This window comes from Myotis lucifugus, unplaced genomic scaffold (assembly GCF_000147115.1).
Source record: "Myotis lucifugus unplaced genomic scaffold, Myoluc2.0 scaffold_246, whole genome shotgun sequence".
NCBI lineage: Eukaryota > Metazoa > Chordata > Mammalia > Chiroptera > Vespertilionidae > Myotis > Myotis lucifugus.
The window spans coordinates 104,775-122,102 of NW_005871294.1; the positions used below are offsets into that span (position 1 = coordinate 104,775).

The following is a 17,328-nucleotide window of genomic DNA, read 5'->3' on the forward strand; positions in this document are numbered from 1 at the left end:
TTAGAAAAGGCTTCCCAAAGAAGAGATGGTTGAAACAAGTCTTAAAGGATTAGTAAGAATTAATCAAATGGAGAAATGTATACACAAAGGGAAATTGCATACAAAAAAACAAATATATTCATGACAGAGTGATTTATTTGGGAAACAACAGTTTGGCTATTGTTAAGGTGTCTGATAGAGGAATACCAAGAAATGCAAGAGAAGTAGATAGAGAATAGATAATAAAAGAGTTTATCCTAAATGCTAAAGTAAATTTTTAAACAAAAGTGTAGTGTGATCGGATTAGTCTTTGAGAAAGGTCCCTTTGATGATAAATTGGAAAGAAAAGACTAGGATAAAGATAAGAATAAGACAGAAAGATCACTTGGAGAGTTATTGCAATAATTCAGAAAAGAAGCAACAAAGCACTAAATAGAACAGAAAAAAGGTTAAGAGCACAAACTCTAGAGTCAGACTGTGGGTTTGAATCTCACCCCCACCATTCACTCTCCTTGGATAAATTACTTAAAGTTCTCTATGTCTCAGTTTTCTTATCCGTAAAATGGTTAATAATGATACCTACTTCATAGAGTTGATATGAGTATTAAATAAGTTCACATTTATAATATGCTTAGACCAGTGCCTGACACATAAGGAAATGCTATATACAAGTTGTTATTATTATCATTATTGTTGAGCTATAGTAATAGTGATAGATTAAAAACATTTTTAGGAGATAGAAACTAGAGGTTTTAGAAACTGGATGTTGGGAGTTAAAGATACAGTAGCAAGTAAAAAAGAAAAGTTTAGGCTGACTCCTAAATTTTTTTGGACAACTGCATAGAAAATCATACCATTTACTCAAATAGAGAATATACGAAGATAAGCATATTGGGTGAAGACAGTGTTGATTTGGAATTTAGGCAGGCTGGATTTACAATGCCTATGGGAATGAATACCCAGGAAGCAGCTGAAAATGGATCTGAAATTCAGGAAAAGGCCTGATCTGGAGAAAGTGACCTGGGAATCCTGATCCTAAAAGTAATGGTTGAGATCACAGGTTGGGATAAGATCATCTAGGGAGAGCGAACAGATAAGAATGTCAGAGGACCATTCTTAAACCTCATTGCTCACCATATTTCTTTTCTTCATCTATACTGAACTTCTTGTAATTCCTTGAATGTCCTTTGCTCTGTAGTATCTGAGTACCCCAGTAAATGCCCTACTAAAAGGGCCCTCCCTCCTTTTCTGTATTTCAAGATTTAGTTCAAGTGTCAACTCTTTAATGGCTTCCTTCACAGGCCTCCCCTAAAATGCAGATGCTCTCATAATACCCTGGGATTACTTCTATCACAGCACTTACCACACTGTATTGTAACTGCTTGTTTACTGGTCCATCTCTCCTGCTAGAATAAGTTCCCCAAGCACAGAGGCCCCATCTTACTCATCTTTGTGTTCTCAACACCTAGCACAATGTGTGGCACACAGAAGGAACTCAATACAAATTTCAGAATAAATGAGTACAGCCAGAGCAACAGTTACCCTCTGCTTACCCAGGGCTGCTTCCTGTGCAGCCTCACCAATAGACAAACTGTACTTCTCATAGTAGACGGGAATTCTATTATAGGAGGAGTCCTGGTCAACTCCAGCTGCTTTCCCTACAGTTCAGTGCCCTTTCCAACATCCACACCAATCTAAGAAAGCTGGTCTGTCACACACATATAGATGAGCACACATGCCCTATCTCCTCAGGCCTGTGATGTTTACGTTTGTCTTTGCATACCCTCCCGTGCCCTTGTCCCTTCTGTCTGAACTCTGGGGTAGACAGACAAGTACCTTCTTCCTGAGTCATTGATAAACACACTCCCTTTATACACATACCCTCTTTGCCTTGGGGCATACATGTACCTGACTTAGCTCAGAGAGGAAAGCAATGAATCACTGCATATTACCCTGCTAAGGAACTGTCTACCCTGGCAGTGTGCCTTCATTAGCCACCCCAAGGGTTAGTAGCCACATCCCAAAACCCCAGGAGAGTCTCACGTCATGGCCTGATATATAGATTCGATGCCATAGCGCATAGCAAATTCATCCACAATTTCTTGGGCAGTCTCATCAAAGTACACCTTCCAGGCATCGTCTCCTCGGGCCTCAGGGATCTGGACTCCTCCATTGCCCTGAATGTCTGTGAGGTAATGGAAAAGGTTCTGCAGAAGACAGAGCAAAGGAAGGAGTTAAGTATATAGTTAAAAAAAATCTGGTGGTAAGGTCCAGGGTTTCTCAGAAATTCTGTCCTTCAAGTCATTGCTCAGTTCCTCCTGTGGCCCTAGTAGGCTGTTAGTGAAAGAGAACTGAAGCTGGGACTGTTACTTGGGCTGTCTAAGTAGCACAGTAAGCCAAGGATAAAATAAAAAACAGGCTCCAAATCTTCAACCATCTAGCAATCCTATTCATTATCAAAGGCCCCTCCCAGCATTGCTTTCTAGCACCCCATCTACCAAGGGCTGGCTCACCTCATGGAGACACGTGTACTGCACATGATACGGGGCAACCTTCTCCTCCCCCTTGATTTCCACATTGATTTGCAGTCGAATAGCCCCTGAGACGGCTGATTTATCTGTCCTCTTCTCTAGGAAGGAAAGATGGAAATTGACACCAATGCAACTACAGACAGACAACGTGGACAGTTACCACTCTGGCTTAACCCAATGAAAAGGAGGCACTAACCCCAGGGTTCACCTAACAGGGTGAACTCACTCGAGTGACCATATAGTCCACAAACACCCCAAATATTCCCAATAGGAACCCTCCTATTCCATTAGAAGAATATGGAACTAAAGGCACTGGGATGTGTATGAAGATTAAAGGGATTCTTGAAATCTGGAGAATGTCCAGCCAGAGCGAGTTCAAGCCACACCCACTCCTCTGTCCCCCATCTTTACCCATGGTCGGTTCTCTACAGGGAAGGCAGGTTCTGCATAGAGGTATGCTTTAGCAATTGAGTGGTAGTTTTGGTAGATAGTATTTTCTCTAAGTTCCTCATTCATTCTCTCCCTTCCCACCAACTTTCTCTGGTGCTGTTTCCTCACCCAGGTTGTACCAGACATCCATCTCGCCACTCAGTGTCCGAACCTCGATGATGGTTTGGCCAAGAAAATCATCAGACTCTCGCTTTAGCCGCTGCTTTACTCTCGACTTGATGTCATCATCCTCATCCCACACACGTACCTTAATCCGGTCAGAAGAGTTGTGGCACTCACTGTGACAGAATTAGGCAGGCTCTGTTAGGGACAGACCCAGCAGCCCCATTCCAATTCCCTCCCAAAGCTCCATCAACTACACTTGAAGCCCTACAGAGGCAGAGAAGGAGTTAGAGAAAGTGGTACTAAAGTTCCACGGGAGTCAAGCTATCCCAGCAAATGGCTCTTCATTCCTCAGCCTGGGTGGCTCTATATACCATTATCCAGTCGGATTTAAAAAAAAAAAAAAAAAAAAGAGGGGAAAGAAGAGTAATCAGAGATAATTCTGATTTCCTGTGCAGCTAGCTATATCAATAGCACCCAGAGGAAAACAGCTGGAAAGATGCTACAGAGCCCTAGGAAGCAACTGCTAGTTCCCTCTCCAGAGTTAGTAAAGGTGTTAATGTTCATGGCATGTCCACCTTGTCATATCTACTTAACTTTCTATCTAGCTCCTCCATGTATCTACGTATGTGCTTGGTGAACTTCTATCATTCTTTAATACCCACTTGAATGATCATTTCCTCTATGGTGTTTGCTCTGGAGAAGGGAATTTGCCCAGGTCCCAGCCCCTTCCACCTCCTTCCCAAACAGTTGCTTTCTGGGTCCTGTTGCCTCACCCAAAAGTTGCACTTGACAGAATTTGCTGCTCCTTTCTCTGTGTTCTCATAATATCTTTGCATGTTCATTAAAATATAATAGTATAACTACTGGTGTACTGATAAAATAATAAACAAATCAACAATGAGCTTCTTGAAACCAGAGACTGCCTTATTCATTTTTAGATACAAAATATCATGTACAGTGTCTTGTACAGAATAGGGGCTTGATGAATAGTTTACTAAATGGATAAAAGTGGGAAAATTGACAACAGAGTCAATTCATTTAGAATAAATCATAAGAAGGATTCAAGCAAGAACCATTCAGATTCTCAAAAAACCAAGTGATCCCCCAGTAACTATTGCCTCTGGAGTGGAGAGTGATTTTACTAGGCCCCAATCAATCTCTTTTCACATGAGTTCTCCAAGGAGCCAACAGAAGGTCTCTATATGGCCAGCCTGCTTAGCTCATCCAGCCTTCAAGTCCTGGTCCTGGGCCTTAGGGGTGTGACAAAGCATCTTGATTCTCCAGACATTAGTCCAAATCCCAGACTAGAGCTTTCAACAACCATCTCTTACTATCTTATAAAGTAGTCTAATAAAGTGAGATAATAGGAAAAGAATTGGTGGGGTTGGGAGTTGGGTGGGAATGGGGGGAGCTGAGGCAGAAAGAAAAGCAGAGCCCTTTTAGGTGAAATGGAAACTCCTCCAGACTGCTTATTTCTTCCTTCAAGCCAGAAATACCCAGTCGTAGGACAAGGACATTTCTTCCCCATTTCCCAGAATAGCCTAACCTTTTCCAGGCATGGTGGCAGTGCTGGGAGGTACACAATAGGGTGGTCAGTCCCTGGTCCTGTAACTGAGCAGTAATAAAATCTTTCTAATGCTAGAAAAAGCAGTATGAAGTGCCCAGGATCCCCATTAATAACCCTAGTTAAGATAGGGTTTGGGTAAAGTAACCCTGATACAACAGTCCATGAGAAGAAAACCAGAAAAAAATGGCTGCTGCCCAATTAAAGCATGTGAGAAATGGGTTTTCTCCACTGTCTCTGCCCCATCCCTCTTAGGGGCCAAGCCCGGAATAACAGGATTTAGTGTTGCTCCCCAAATACACATAGTACCAGGTAAGACAAAGACCTCTGTGACTTACAAATGGAACTTCTCCTCCCAAACAGGATTCAGATTCCCAAAAATGGTCTTGGTACGCTTCTTGGTTTTACCCACTTGCACAGTCACATAAGGGTCACTGGATCCTGTCTTGTCCTTGGCTTGCAGGCCCTGAGCACACACCACTGCAACCCAAATACATAGAGGAGACTTCAAAGTATGCTCCAGAAGTCAGAAATCCTCCAAAGCATGACTCGTACATTCTCCATCTTAGAAAAGCCTCTCTCTGCTTCTTCACAGGAACTCCTCCAGATCTACCTTTTGTCCCAAGCCACCAGCCTTTCCTTCAAGAATCTCAGCTCCCCATCAAAACCCTAAGTGATCACTTACCCCTAAACTGTTCCTTATCGTCTCTGATGGATGCACCCTTCAGCCACATCCACCCAGCTAATATAATTAGTCCCTGGTTAACTATTTCCTGATCTCCTACCAGCCCCTTCTCCTCCACCCCCAGCTCTTATATTATCAGATTGTCAATCAAGTCCATAATATCAGATTATTACCAAATCCTTCAGTTATCACTCATATTGTTTGCAGGTGCCAGTCTTACCTCTCCCAGCCTCCTAGGAGAAGAGGAGTGATGAATAATGAGCCCTCTTTCTTTCCCTCAGTTCTGTCTTCTTTCTTCCCAGCCCTTTGGCTCCCACACACTCAGATGACTTCTTCCCTAGGCTCCTCTCCATAGCCTAGTGCTTCCTGTCTCCTTACACTTAGGCCTACTCACCAGTGATAGTAATCTTGGCCGACCATTTGGAGGTGCCATCCAGTACACTCTGCTTCACTGTTTTCATCTGTTGCACATGGGCAACTTTGCTCACAGTGAAGACATCCCGGATAACTTCAAAGATCTCAGGCTTATTACGCTCTCGGATCTTCATGCGGTCCTTCATGGCCATGATAATGTTCTGGGTCCGGTCCTCAGCTCCATGTTTACAGCTCTTTTCTGCAGCCCCTGAAGGATGGCCAGAGACAGAAAGTAAGATAACCAGCAGGCCATCTATAAGATTAAGGGTCAGGTTGAGGAATGCAGTCTGGGAGAGGTCACTGAGGAGTGGAAGCAGCTTCGGAAGACTGGGATATCTCTGGGAAAAGCTCATCACTTATGAGGCCTGCTGAAATTTAAAATGCAATTCAAGCCCTGACTGGTTTGGCTCAATGGATAGAGCGTCGGCCTGGGGACTCAAGGGTCCCAGGTTTGATTCCGGTCAAGGGCATGTACCTTGGTTGCAGGCACATACTCAGTGGGGAGTGTGCAGGAGGCAGCTGATCGATGTTTCTCTCTCATCGATGTTTCTAACTCTCTATCCCTCTCCCTTCCTCTCTGTAAGAAATCAATAAAATATATCTTTTAAAAAATGCAATTCAAAGGGTAGCAAAAACTTGAAAAATGTTATGGGGGTTTATTATATTATTCTATTTTGGTATATGTTGAATTTTTCATTAAAAAAAAAGAAACAAAAAAATGTAGCTCAGTCTGCAGTTGGTTTTATCTTTCTTCCACCTAGATGGTGGTTGAGAAAGATACTCTTCAAGTCTAAGGCTCAAATATCACCAATTGATATCACAGTTATCATGGAGGGGTGGTGGGTGGGCATGACAACTCCACCAATCTCATCCAACTTCCAAACCATTATATAGACCCCAGAACTGGTCATAGCACACAGTTAAGTTCTGTCCCATGCTCCAGTGCCTTTAATCAGAAAATAGTGTGGTATGGTGAGAAAAATATGGCCAGACAGAGTTAGGTAACAGACAGAGTTAGGTTCAAATCCAGATTCCAGTACTCCTAGCTGAGTAAACTCGTTTCTTTTAAGAGAAGAAAACATCACTTTTCTCTCAGGGTTCTATGAAGCATTACATCAACATGTATAAAGCATCTAGCCCAGTAATGGCGAACCTATGACACGCGTGTCAGAGGTGACACGCGAACTCTTTTTTGGTTGATTTTTCTTTGTTAAATGGCATTTAAATATATAAAATAAATATCAAAAATATAAATCTTTGTTTTACGATGGTTGCAAATATCAAAACATTTCTATATGTGACACGGCACCAGAGTTAAGTTAGGGTTTTTCAAAATGCTGACACGCTGAGCTCAAAAGGTTCGCCATCACTGAATTCTAGCCCAATGGCTTGCACCTAGCAGGTACTCAATAAGTGGTCACTGTTATTACTATCATCATTATTATCTTGGCAGGATGGCAAGGGCCATCATCACTAGCTGTGACCCCAGCCAACTCATCTCGAAGACTAGCAGACTTTCCCTGCTGCCCTAAGAATTATGAAAGAACACAGACTCCTCCAGTATAGTTCATTAACCAGGCTTCTCAAAACCATCCTTCAGCTTTATCAGCCCTGCAGACTGATTCTTACCTCTCTCTATTCTCCAAAGGCTTAGGCCTTTACTACAAAACCTAGAGAAAGAAAAAAAAGGGGGGGCCAACATCTGCATCCTAACCGTGGGAGGATGGCAAGCAGGTTTTCTGTCCAGGGAGGCCCATAAAAAGGCATTTTATTACACTATGTGCTTCACAGAAACCTTAGGCAGAAGATATTGCTGATAAATGAAAATTGACCTGGGCTGCATCCATTTAGCACATCCTATCCCATACTACGCCCTTGGATTGGAACTTCTGAAAGGCCCTTGAGAAAATCGACACTCTTGCTACACAGCAGCATTTCAGAAGGTTTCTGGCAAGCAGCCCACTTGGCTGCTAGCAATTAATGCAAAGACCTGTTGTTTAAAAGCTGCATCCATAAGCATGGAATAAATGCTGCCTTCCCTGGATCCTAGGGTCTATACTTCAGGAAGTTCCTCTCTGAGGCCTAACACTGAGAGTTCCTCTCACAGAATTCTCTTTCCTCATTAGTTTTGGTCCCCATTTAAACATGCTCTAGTCATTTAGGAACTGTGGCCACTGTGGTGTGTACACTACTCAAGTGCAGCCTCTGGGATCATCTGAATCCTGAAGAGATTCTAGTTCCACCAAAGGGCCTTAGAAAACTCAAAGAATTCTTTCTAAAGGTGCTTAAGAAAGTGCTATAAAACCAGTTATTTGGAAAGGCCATGCACTTGACTCAGGGCTCTACATTCTCTGAAAAGGAAAGAGCTTCAGAATGAGGTAGGCGGGAGGAATGACGTCCAGCCATCCTAGCTCTTGTTTGACAGATTACTCTGGAGAGGCCCTGCCGCCCGTGCTCCCCACCCCTCATCCCACAAGAGCACTCACGCTGTAGGCAGTCAGCGTTGAGCAGGTCCTGGCACTTCTCATGGCACTTGACTCCACACTCGCTGCAGCGCATGCCCTGCCGGGCAATGCCCCAGAGCAGGCCTTCGCACTCGTAGCAGTAGGTCGGGGTAGTGGCAGTCCAGACCTCAAAGTTGTGGGGTGTGGTGCACGAGATGGGGTAGATTAAGGCCTGCAGGGTTTTCTTATACACATGGGATTTCTGAAAGATACATACCATTACCCACCAGTGACTTTGGGTCTCTGCTGGGAGATACCAGAATGAGACCTTGTAGGGCAATCAAGACCATGGTTTCCCCTCTGGTAGTAGAGAAGATGCTCTAGAATGACGCAGTGCATAGTCCAGCCTGGCAGAAAGAAGCCCCCATATGTTGTGTGCTCCAGGTCATGAAAGACAGGTCTGACCTGAATACTGATTCTGAGCCTTGCCCCAGCATTCAAGGTGTCTTGGGAAACATAGGGTTCTAGACCCACTATAATACCCCGAGTTCAGTGGTCCATACTCCCACATGAGACTTGGGCTTACCCCTGGTCTGGTCCCTCGCCTTTCCCAGTGTGGAAGGCTGAGACCCAGTGCTATCTATCTGTTCCATTAACGATGTATGCCCTACACTGTTGAGTTCTCAATTCGTACGGCTACAGAGGTGATCACCAGTGGATGGCTAGATCTTTAGGCCAGTGGATTCATGAAAGCCCAGGGGTCACTTACCAGCTCTTCATCCTTGAAAGAGGTACGGGTAGCCATTGCAGAAGTAATCCCTGCCTTCCGGGACTGGACCAATGACTGTAAGGGAAGACCTACTGTCAGTCCTGGCTACCACCAAGGACTGGCAAAGTCCTGGGAAGGGAGTTTCAGTGATCAAAGCAAACTGACTATAACTTACTGCCTTCTATTTTTACCCATGGGTAATAGATAACAGCATCCCAGGTTAAGACCCAAAACCCAAGGCCCTCAGAGGACTGTTCTAACAATATTAGAAAAGCACTTCTCTCAGGGTACCTATCATCCAAAGGTATCTTACCCCTTGTTTATAGAAAGGCAAAGAAAAATGAAAAGTTTAGAATTACAGTAGGAAGTAGGTCATTAAGAATAGAATAAACACACAACTCTGTCAGAGTTGCATTCAAGAGCCATCCCTGAGAACGATTCCATGCTATCATCTATCCCCTGGTACCACATCATGCCCACACAACCCCAGGTGGCTTTAGATGTCAGCAGTTCAAATGAGCAGGGAACTACGAAAGTAAACGGGGCAATGTACCCTCAGCCAAATCAAGCAGGGCAAGGGGGTAAGTATGAGAACTAGGGCTGCGCCCTGCTAGCCTGTCCCTTGTATAGAGGGGCTTCATGTATGCCAAGCCCAAGCATTACGGGCAGCCCATGAAGAGGCACATGGTTTCCCTAACGTAGTGGACACTGGGCAGACAGAATAAAAATATTAGTCTAAGCAGGAAGAACAGTTAGGAGGGGCCGGGTGGTTTGAAATATAGATTCTTAATAGTGGTTAGAACGGGGCTCTGGAGACACTCACCATTGCCTGTGCAGAGGAAAGCAGAAAAAGGAACAACATGATGTTAAAGCTACCCCAAGGGCATTAAAAAAAAAACACAAAAAACCAAAAACACCTTCAGAGGCAACTGAGAGGTTCTTCTCTATAGTCCAATGTAGGAAACACATTCCAAAACTTTCTGCCTCTATCCAATGGAATTGTCTTCAATTCAACAGGTAGCCTGGGTGTAAGGCCTAGAGCTTCTATTAGAAGAGTTATGCCAGAAAGTGAAATATAGGAAAGATTAAAAGATGGAGGAGGGAAAATAAGAACTGAATGAGACGCTGCTATCCAAACAGTTAAGCAAAGAGGAGGTGGTGGGCAAGAGGGAGTAGAGAATGAGAAAAAATAGGGAGAAAAGAAAGAAAGGAGAGAAAAAAGGGGAGACAGAAGACAATGAAAGACTGTAATTAAGAAGAGATAGCATCAGAACGTATCTTCATCCAACCAGCTTGATGAAGAGTTGGTGGGAGAAGAGGTGCATTTGAAAGGAAGAAAAAAAGAAACAAGAAGATACACAATAGTAGGAAAGAAAAAATGATTAAGAGAAAATGGCAGAGTATAGTTCCATTCAGCCAACTAAAGAGAAAGAAACTCGTGGGTGGAAAAACAGCAGAGAATGGAGGAGAAACGAGAAAAGAGGTGGACAGAAAAACAGACTGAATAGGGAGAGGAAAAGAGGAGCAGACATGGTAACAAGAAAAAGGGTAAAAGTCTTACTGAACATCTAGTTCCAGAGCTCTGGGAGAGCCTGTACTCCACTCTAAACCCACTATCCACTCTGTTATGGAAAATTCCTTGAGCTAATCCTGCCTCAGGACGTACAACCCAAAATGAGAATTTCTGATCATCCTGGAGGTCCTGAGATCAGCTTTAACTCCTAAGCCCATTTCAATTCGATTCTACAAATTTTTATCATTACTTCTCAGTGACAGACACTAAGAAGAACTAGGGGCACAGAGATAGTCTAGAAAGCCTATGTCTTGGGAGGAGACTGCCACTTGACCTCCAAGAAGTTGTACCAGCCATGCTCATCACATGCCAAGCTCAATGATCTAGGTCGGAGCTAGAGGCAGTTTCCATTCTAAGTCATCAAAAAAAGGCTATAGAGATACCTAGAAGAACGAGATACCTAGAATATAACCACAGAGCCCAGCTTTGAGGGCCTAAGCCTTCAATGTTCCAGGTGGGAGCTTGCGCTCATGAAGAACCTCGGGTTCTATAGGGAGTGAGGTAAAACAAAGTCTCACTGAAGCCATCACTAAGTCTCAGTAAGTCTTTAAATGATTGGTCTTCTGCCAGGCTGGTGTGGCTCAGTGGATGTGTCGACCCACGAACCAGGAGATCATGGTTCAATTCCTGGTCAGGGCACATGCCCAGGTTATGGGCTCGATCCCCAGTAGGGGACATGCAGGAGATAGCCAATAGATGATTTTCTCTTATCATTGATTTTTCTATCTCTCTCTCCCTCTCCCTTCCTCTCTCTGAAATCAATAAAAATTAAAAAATGATTGCTCTTCAGACCAATACTTGTCACTAAATGGACCACTACCAGTTTTGATAGCTTGCCAAGGTCCAATGGGGGCTACCCCGAGGATACAGCCTAAGCCTGCACAAGAGTTTCACTCACCAGATCGCTGACAAGTGGCAGTGGCTTTTTTCTGCGTAGATCTGGCATGCTGTCAATGCCATAGAGCCCTCCTGCTGGCCTGAGGAGGGAAGAAAATATGTCAGAACCTTTAGTCCTGTCCATTTTCCTTGCTCACCTTTTCCCCGGAGGAAGATGTGCTTTCAAGGGGGGTAAGGAAGACAGGAAGTGAGGGAAATAAAGCCATGGGATGATGAGCAATGGAATCTGCTCTCAGAGTGCACCTACCTGTCTCCTTCTATGGTTTTAGCCAAGGACCTAGAGATCTTTTATCCCATAGTGACAGGCAGCTCTGTTTATCTGAAGGACCTTATGCTCCACAAGGCAAGGTGGGAATTGATGGGTAAGAGGGCTCTTCTCTACACTCAGGCCAGAGGCACTGCTCCCCCAAAATAAGCCTTTCTTGGCCTGTGCTAGAACAGAGCCCATAGGAATAGCTCTACAGAAGAGCTGCTGCCTAGGTGAGCAAGACTACCAAATAATGACATGTACAAGGAGATCGTCTCCATGGAAAAAGGAGCCCACATCAGAAAGTGGAGGCAGGGGAGGTGGGATGGAGACTTCTAAAAGACCATTTAGGAAGGAAACAGGAAAAGAACTCAGTGTCCGGTCTATCCCTATGGACACATCAACAGGGACCAAGAAAAAATTATAGCTGGAGATTTCTAAAATTTTTACATTTTTCTATGTTTATTAACGTTATTGTTCTTTGTCTGTTCTTCCATAACAATATCCAACAAAAATACAAAGAATGTCCCCTAAAGAACACCATTTTCACATTGAGATAAGCCAGATTTTATCCCAAACTCTTCTACTAACTCTCTACATGTCCTCTGCCAAAATTCCTTCCTCTTTTGGGGTCTTGGTGTCACTTCTATAACATGAGGGGGATGAACTACAGTATTTCACTGACCTTTTGGAAGCTGCCATTCTTAGTCTCAATGAAAAGAACTCATGCACTTGGTTTTAATGAGAGCAATGAGGTGGGAAATGTGGGGTGGCTGGGTTGTACACCACCACTAGTCTGAAAAGAGGTATATCTCAGAAGAATAAGCAGGTACCGCCAGCAATAAAGGCCAAAAAAAAATTTTTTTTTAAATGGAGCCACAATTTGGGTCAAGGCCAGGAGTTGGAACAGGCAACCTGATATGTTGATTTCTAATAAAGTCGCTTCTTGAGTACAGGCAGTGAACTTTGTTTTCAATGAGACTACCAGACCCAGGGAGCTTCCAAGGACTGAGCTGAAGGAAGGAAAGACAACAATAGGGAGGCATTTAGAAAATCATTGCATGGCTCCCTTTAAAAATAGCTTGGATATGTTCCATTGGCATGCATGTATTTTACAATTATTAGAGGGAAAAGCTAAAGCCCTGAAGAAGGGCTGCTGAAGAAACAACTAGTGCCACGAGTTTGTGGCTAATTCTAAAAACTATAATATAGACCATTTAAGACATGAAGTTTTTTGCAACATAGATGAGCTTTTGACGAAAGAAGGGTGGTTCATTCACATGATTAACTCTTGATTTAAAAGACAAATCACAAGGAAAAGGAGCACATAAAAATGTAATAGATAAAATTATGATCTGATCTTTTTTCTCCTCTGGTCATGAGGGAGAGGAGGCAGCCACTGAGAATTCTAATGTCAGAAGGTCTTTGTGGGAGAGAAGAAAGATCCTGACAAATAATGAATTGGCAGTACATGTGGGGGAAGTGGAGGTAGAGAAGCACTTAAATTATTTTCTCTCTTAAGAACAAGCAGCAGTTGAGCAGTTTAAAATGACTCTCTGCTGCAGTCACATGGGTCTGAAACTCCCAGATAAGAAGCACAGACGAACACACAGAGCTCATAAGGGATGCTACTTATGTCTTGACTAGAGTGAAATGGAACAAGTAGGTGACTCACAACAGCTAAAGCAGGACAGAGCCCAGGGAGAAATCTAATCAGCTACTGCTATCTTCTACCTAGAGTAATCACCCCTATGCAATGGATCAGAAATTCCACAGGCAAGAATGGGGGAGCCCTCAAGCCCCCTCCCCTGCTCCAGGGAACCACTTGGTAAAGCTCTCTCTTCTTCTGCCTCTCAGTAATCAGTTTGCAGAGTTCTCTCCTCTGACCCAGAGAACCAATCAATCCCTACAGTGGAATATCTTTCTTCCCCAGGATCAAGCGTATGAAGTTGTTTCTCCTACTTCCCAGGGGAAAAGCTAAAAGCAGCATTAAGGTCTATACAAGATCCACAGAAACCTTGCAAGAATCACTTACCCTTCTGGGAGCCACTGGGGCAAAGAGGAGTCGCCATCATCTGGAATCTTTAAAAACAGATAGAAAAAAGTTAGATCCTAGGAAAGAAAGGAGACTGCCATCTTTCTTTGGTAAGGCAGTGAGCAGTAAAGCAGGAGGCTCAGAGGGGTGTAGGTCACATACACCATGTGGTGACATAGCTAGCCTGATGTCTAGGCCAATGCCCTGATGAGCCAAAGGCAACAAGCAGGCTGCTGAAATGAGCAGTACTTCATCTCCCCTCTCCCGAATGAATAGGAAGGATACAAGGCCAAGCTCACTGAAATCTTTGGGCTAAAGTCTACTGGGACTGTGAGAGCTGCCAGAATTTATATCCCCCGACACACAACCCATTAGTATATGTAACAGTAACCAAAGCTGGGAAAAGGATCCATTTAGGCTTCCAGGCCTCACTGAAGCAAAAAGACAACTTCATATAGAATCTGGTCTTCTTCCAGTTATATTCCTAAATTCCTTTGGCTGTCACAGTCAACCTGGTCTTCTCAATTCCTCTCATCTTGTGACTTGACTTGGCTTAGGTTCCTTGAAGCCCGAACTCATTGACACTGAGTTCACTCAACATTTGATAAGTTCTATATTACCAGAGTATCCAAGACAAGTTAGACACTTGGATTATCACTCTGGTAAATTTTATGAGTTCTCTAATGAGAAGTTGAACATTGAGGTACCAAATAATTCAAGGAAGAAACAGGTTGAAAACAATTTTTAAAGGTTTCTGCACCAAAATACCCAAAGCAAATCCTTCAGGCAGTGTAGAGTTCCAAAGCTGCCAGGGCTCTCCTGAGAACCAATGGCAAATACTGTTTAGGCTCAAAGGACCCATGCGAGTAGGTCTGGGGCTTCCTGCCCTACCTTGTTCCCCTCCACCACCACCAACTTCCCTGCCACCTGAGACCTGGGCTCTCACTAACTATCCCGGAGCACATGAGCTCCAGTACAAGGGAGGCACAAGTAAATTGCTCTGGACAGGGGGTGAAGTTTGGGGAGTGCTAAAGATGTGAGAAGTTATAGATTGAATGAGGCAAGACAGAGTAGAAAAGGGAGAGGTATGACAGGTTAATGGATGATGTAAAAGCTGGCAAGAACTACCTTAGGTCAGCTCAAAATGAACTTTGGATTTAGGACTCTTCTCAGGTTGTCTGTGCCCTAGTCAAGCCTATCTGCCTCCTGCCCTGGCCTGTGGGTAGGATACTGGTAAAGAAAGGGCCAAACCCAAAAGGCAGCCAGAAGTGGCTGAAGCAAGTCTCCTAAGGTTGTTTTGTGAGTGATGGCCATCTCTAAGTCCCCAGGTCCTACCAACCAGAACTTCTATTCCCTTTGAAAAACAACTGCTGTACTGAGCAGATTTTTATGTCCTACCTAGAATTAAATGCTTGCCAGAAAGCACTGGGCTTAAGGAAACAAAGTCACAAAGAGTCTTTGGGAGCCAGGGTTCACTGGCTCAGATCATACACATTTCCTGTGCTTAGGGATACAGTGGGTCTGCAGAAGCCTGCAGACACAGCAACCAGCATGCACACACAGGGCACTGAAGGAGGGTCAGGGGAGTGAAAGGAGATCTAGACAAAGGACCTACAGGAGGTACATTCGTAGATATAACTTGTGCCTGAGGGAAACAAGGTGAGCGTGGATCCTGCTCTGTAGAGGGCTATAGCACCTGTGCGCACCCTTTTGGGGAGGATTCAGTGTTCACTAGGGCCCAAATCATAGACAAAGCAAACCCTCTCAGTCTTCAAGAACCAGTGCTTGCAGGCACAGAGCATTAGTATAGTATGCATTCACATGGCATAAGGGAACCACATCACAGGTCTATGGAAGCTTGTGCTCACAAGAAGCCAGGAGATCTGCTCAGAAGCACATTCACACTTAGGGCCACGGCAAGAAGAACAAAATGCCTGCAGCAACACCTGCTCTCAAATACAAAGAGTATATGCATGCTGGGCTCAGAGAGGGTTTACAGCATATGCCAGGCACAGCAACAAGTAGAAAATGGACACACAAAGTAGGAGAGGAGGAGGGCAATCTGGGGAGTCAAACTGAGTACAAATATAAGCACACACATGCCACATTGAATGTGCACCATGCTGGCACACAGATTCTCACACAGTGCTCCAGGGATGTCTGCAGGAGCACACACAAGCATGGAGCATGCACACACACTGCTTTTAGGAAAAACAGACTATCTGCCCAGCCAAAGCTCAGAGGCACAGATCATGTGCACTCGGCGCACACACACAAACACCCGGGGCCAGGAGAGAGGGGTAGAGAATAGACAGCAAAAAGGCCCCAAAAGGCCAGACACACAACCTGAAGGGCTCCTCGCTTTCCTTCTGCAAGGAGAGAAAGAGCAGAAAAAACGGGCAGAGAGGTTAGTAGGTTCAGTCCTATAGCAGGGAACCCAAAGAAAATGCCAGCAAACCTCAAGGGACATGGAGGAGAGGGAGAGGTGCTCTGAACTGGGCAGTTCACAAAGCCCAGCTCCCAGAATCTTATATTGCTGGCCCCTGCTTTTATAATGTAGGACATACCAGGTTTGGCTACTTAAACCAAAGGACAAAGTCTGCCTGGGGATTCTAGTCACCTTTTGCCCTTTCCAAAGTAGCCTACATGCAGGATCAGGGCCACCAGGGCCACCAGACCAGCTCTGTTGCCAAGGGCCACTCCAACAGGCCATCTGAGCTGGCTGAGCACAGACTGAGTTTGTTCCTTCCTCAGAAGGTATATGAGCTCACTCTGGACCTGGGTAAGTCCTCAAACCCCAAAGGCCTGGTGGCTGAGCCCTTTCCATTTTAAAGCAGAGCTGGCCATGCATTTGCCCAGCAAGCCCTAGCCTATTTTCTCAGAATCTAAGGTAAGCTAGGCCATGTTAGGGCCTGGAGTTAAGGCCAGAACCAGGATGCTCAATGGCTATAGACTGAGGTTATCAACTGACCACTGCCCTAACCAACGTCACCATGATCTGGATGATAAAACTATGACTTCAATCTCAAATATAGAACAATATTCCAAAGGAAATGAATGCTTCCAGAAGGATCCAAGTAAGCCACAATAGAGGAAGTATAAAGAGGAAGTATAAAGTTCAAAGGTAATTCTTCAGAGACTACATTGGCTTCTAGGCCACACATAGATAGGCCACACATAGATAGGCCACACATAGACTTTCTTCTCTACAGAAAGTCCAACCACCTGGGCCCATTAGCTCCCCTTCCCTTTAAAGACTCACTGGTGTTACATAACAAGTAGAAGGGAGAATCATAGAAACTAATTCATACGTTCCCAATTTTCAAGCCATTCTGATGACCAAATGGGTCATGTCACCTGACAGAAAAATCAACTCAGGAACTGGAATCCTCCAGAACAGTGCAGCTACAGGAAGGTGGGTGAGATGAAAAAGACACTTCCTGGATTGGGGGCGGGGGAACACGTCTCCTCTACATCTATTCCCTACCTCTAGGAAAGCACTCCATTGCTGTTTCCTTTGTTTTGTTTTGTTTTTTTGTGTGTGTGGTGGGGTTTTTTTTTAGCACTCTGTTGTTCCCTTTGAAAAGACAATTAGTCAAGGAACACTTTAATTGACCATGTGACTCAAATTGGAA

At 44.3% G+C, this 17,328-nt stretch overlaps 1 protein-coding gene across 6 annotated transcripts in view; it reads right to left on the reverse strand.

Moving 5' to 3' along the window:
• The window catches only part of UNC13B (unc-13 homolog B), a 142,219-nt gene that overhangs the window by 18,024 nt on the left and 106,867 nt on the right, over positions 1-17,328 (reverse strand). For all 6 annotated transcript variants that reach the window (XM_023762459.1, XM_006098711.3, XM_023762458.1 and 3 more), the window contains 9 exons: positions 13,694-13,740; positions 11,413-11,491; positions 8,942-9,016; positions 8,215-8,434; positions 5,709-5,936; positions 4,968-5,109; positions 3,069-3,238; positions 2,493-2,608; positions 2,023-2,186 (listed from right to left, as the gene is read on the reverse strand). In XM_023762459.1, the coding sequence (XP_023618227.1) occupies positions 2,023-2,186; positions 2,493-2,608; positions 3,069-3,238; positions 4,968-5,109; positions 5,709-5,936; positions 8,215-8,434; positions 8,942-9,016; positions 11,413-11,491; positions 13,694-13,740 (1,241 nt within the window). The remainder of the gene's footprint in view (positions 1-2,022; positions 2,187-2,492; positions 2,609-3,068; positions 3,239-4,967; positions 5,110-5,708; positions 5,937-8,214; positions 8,435-8,941; positions 9,017-11,412; positions 11,492-13,693; positions 13,741-17,328) is intronic.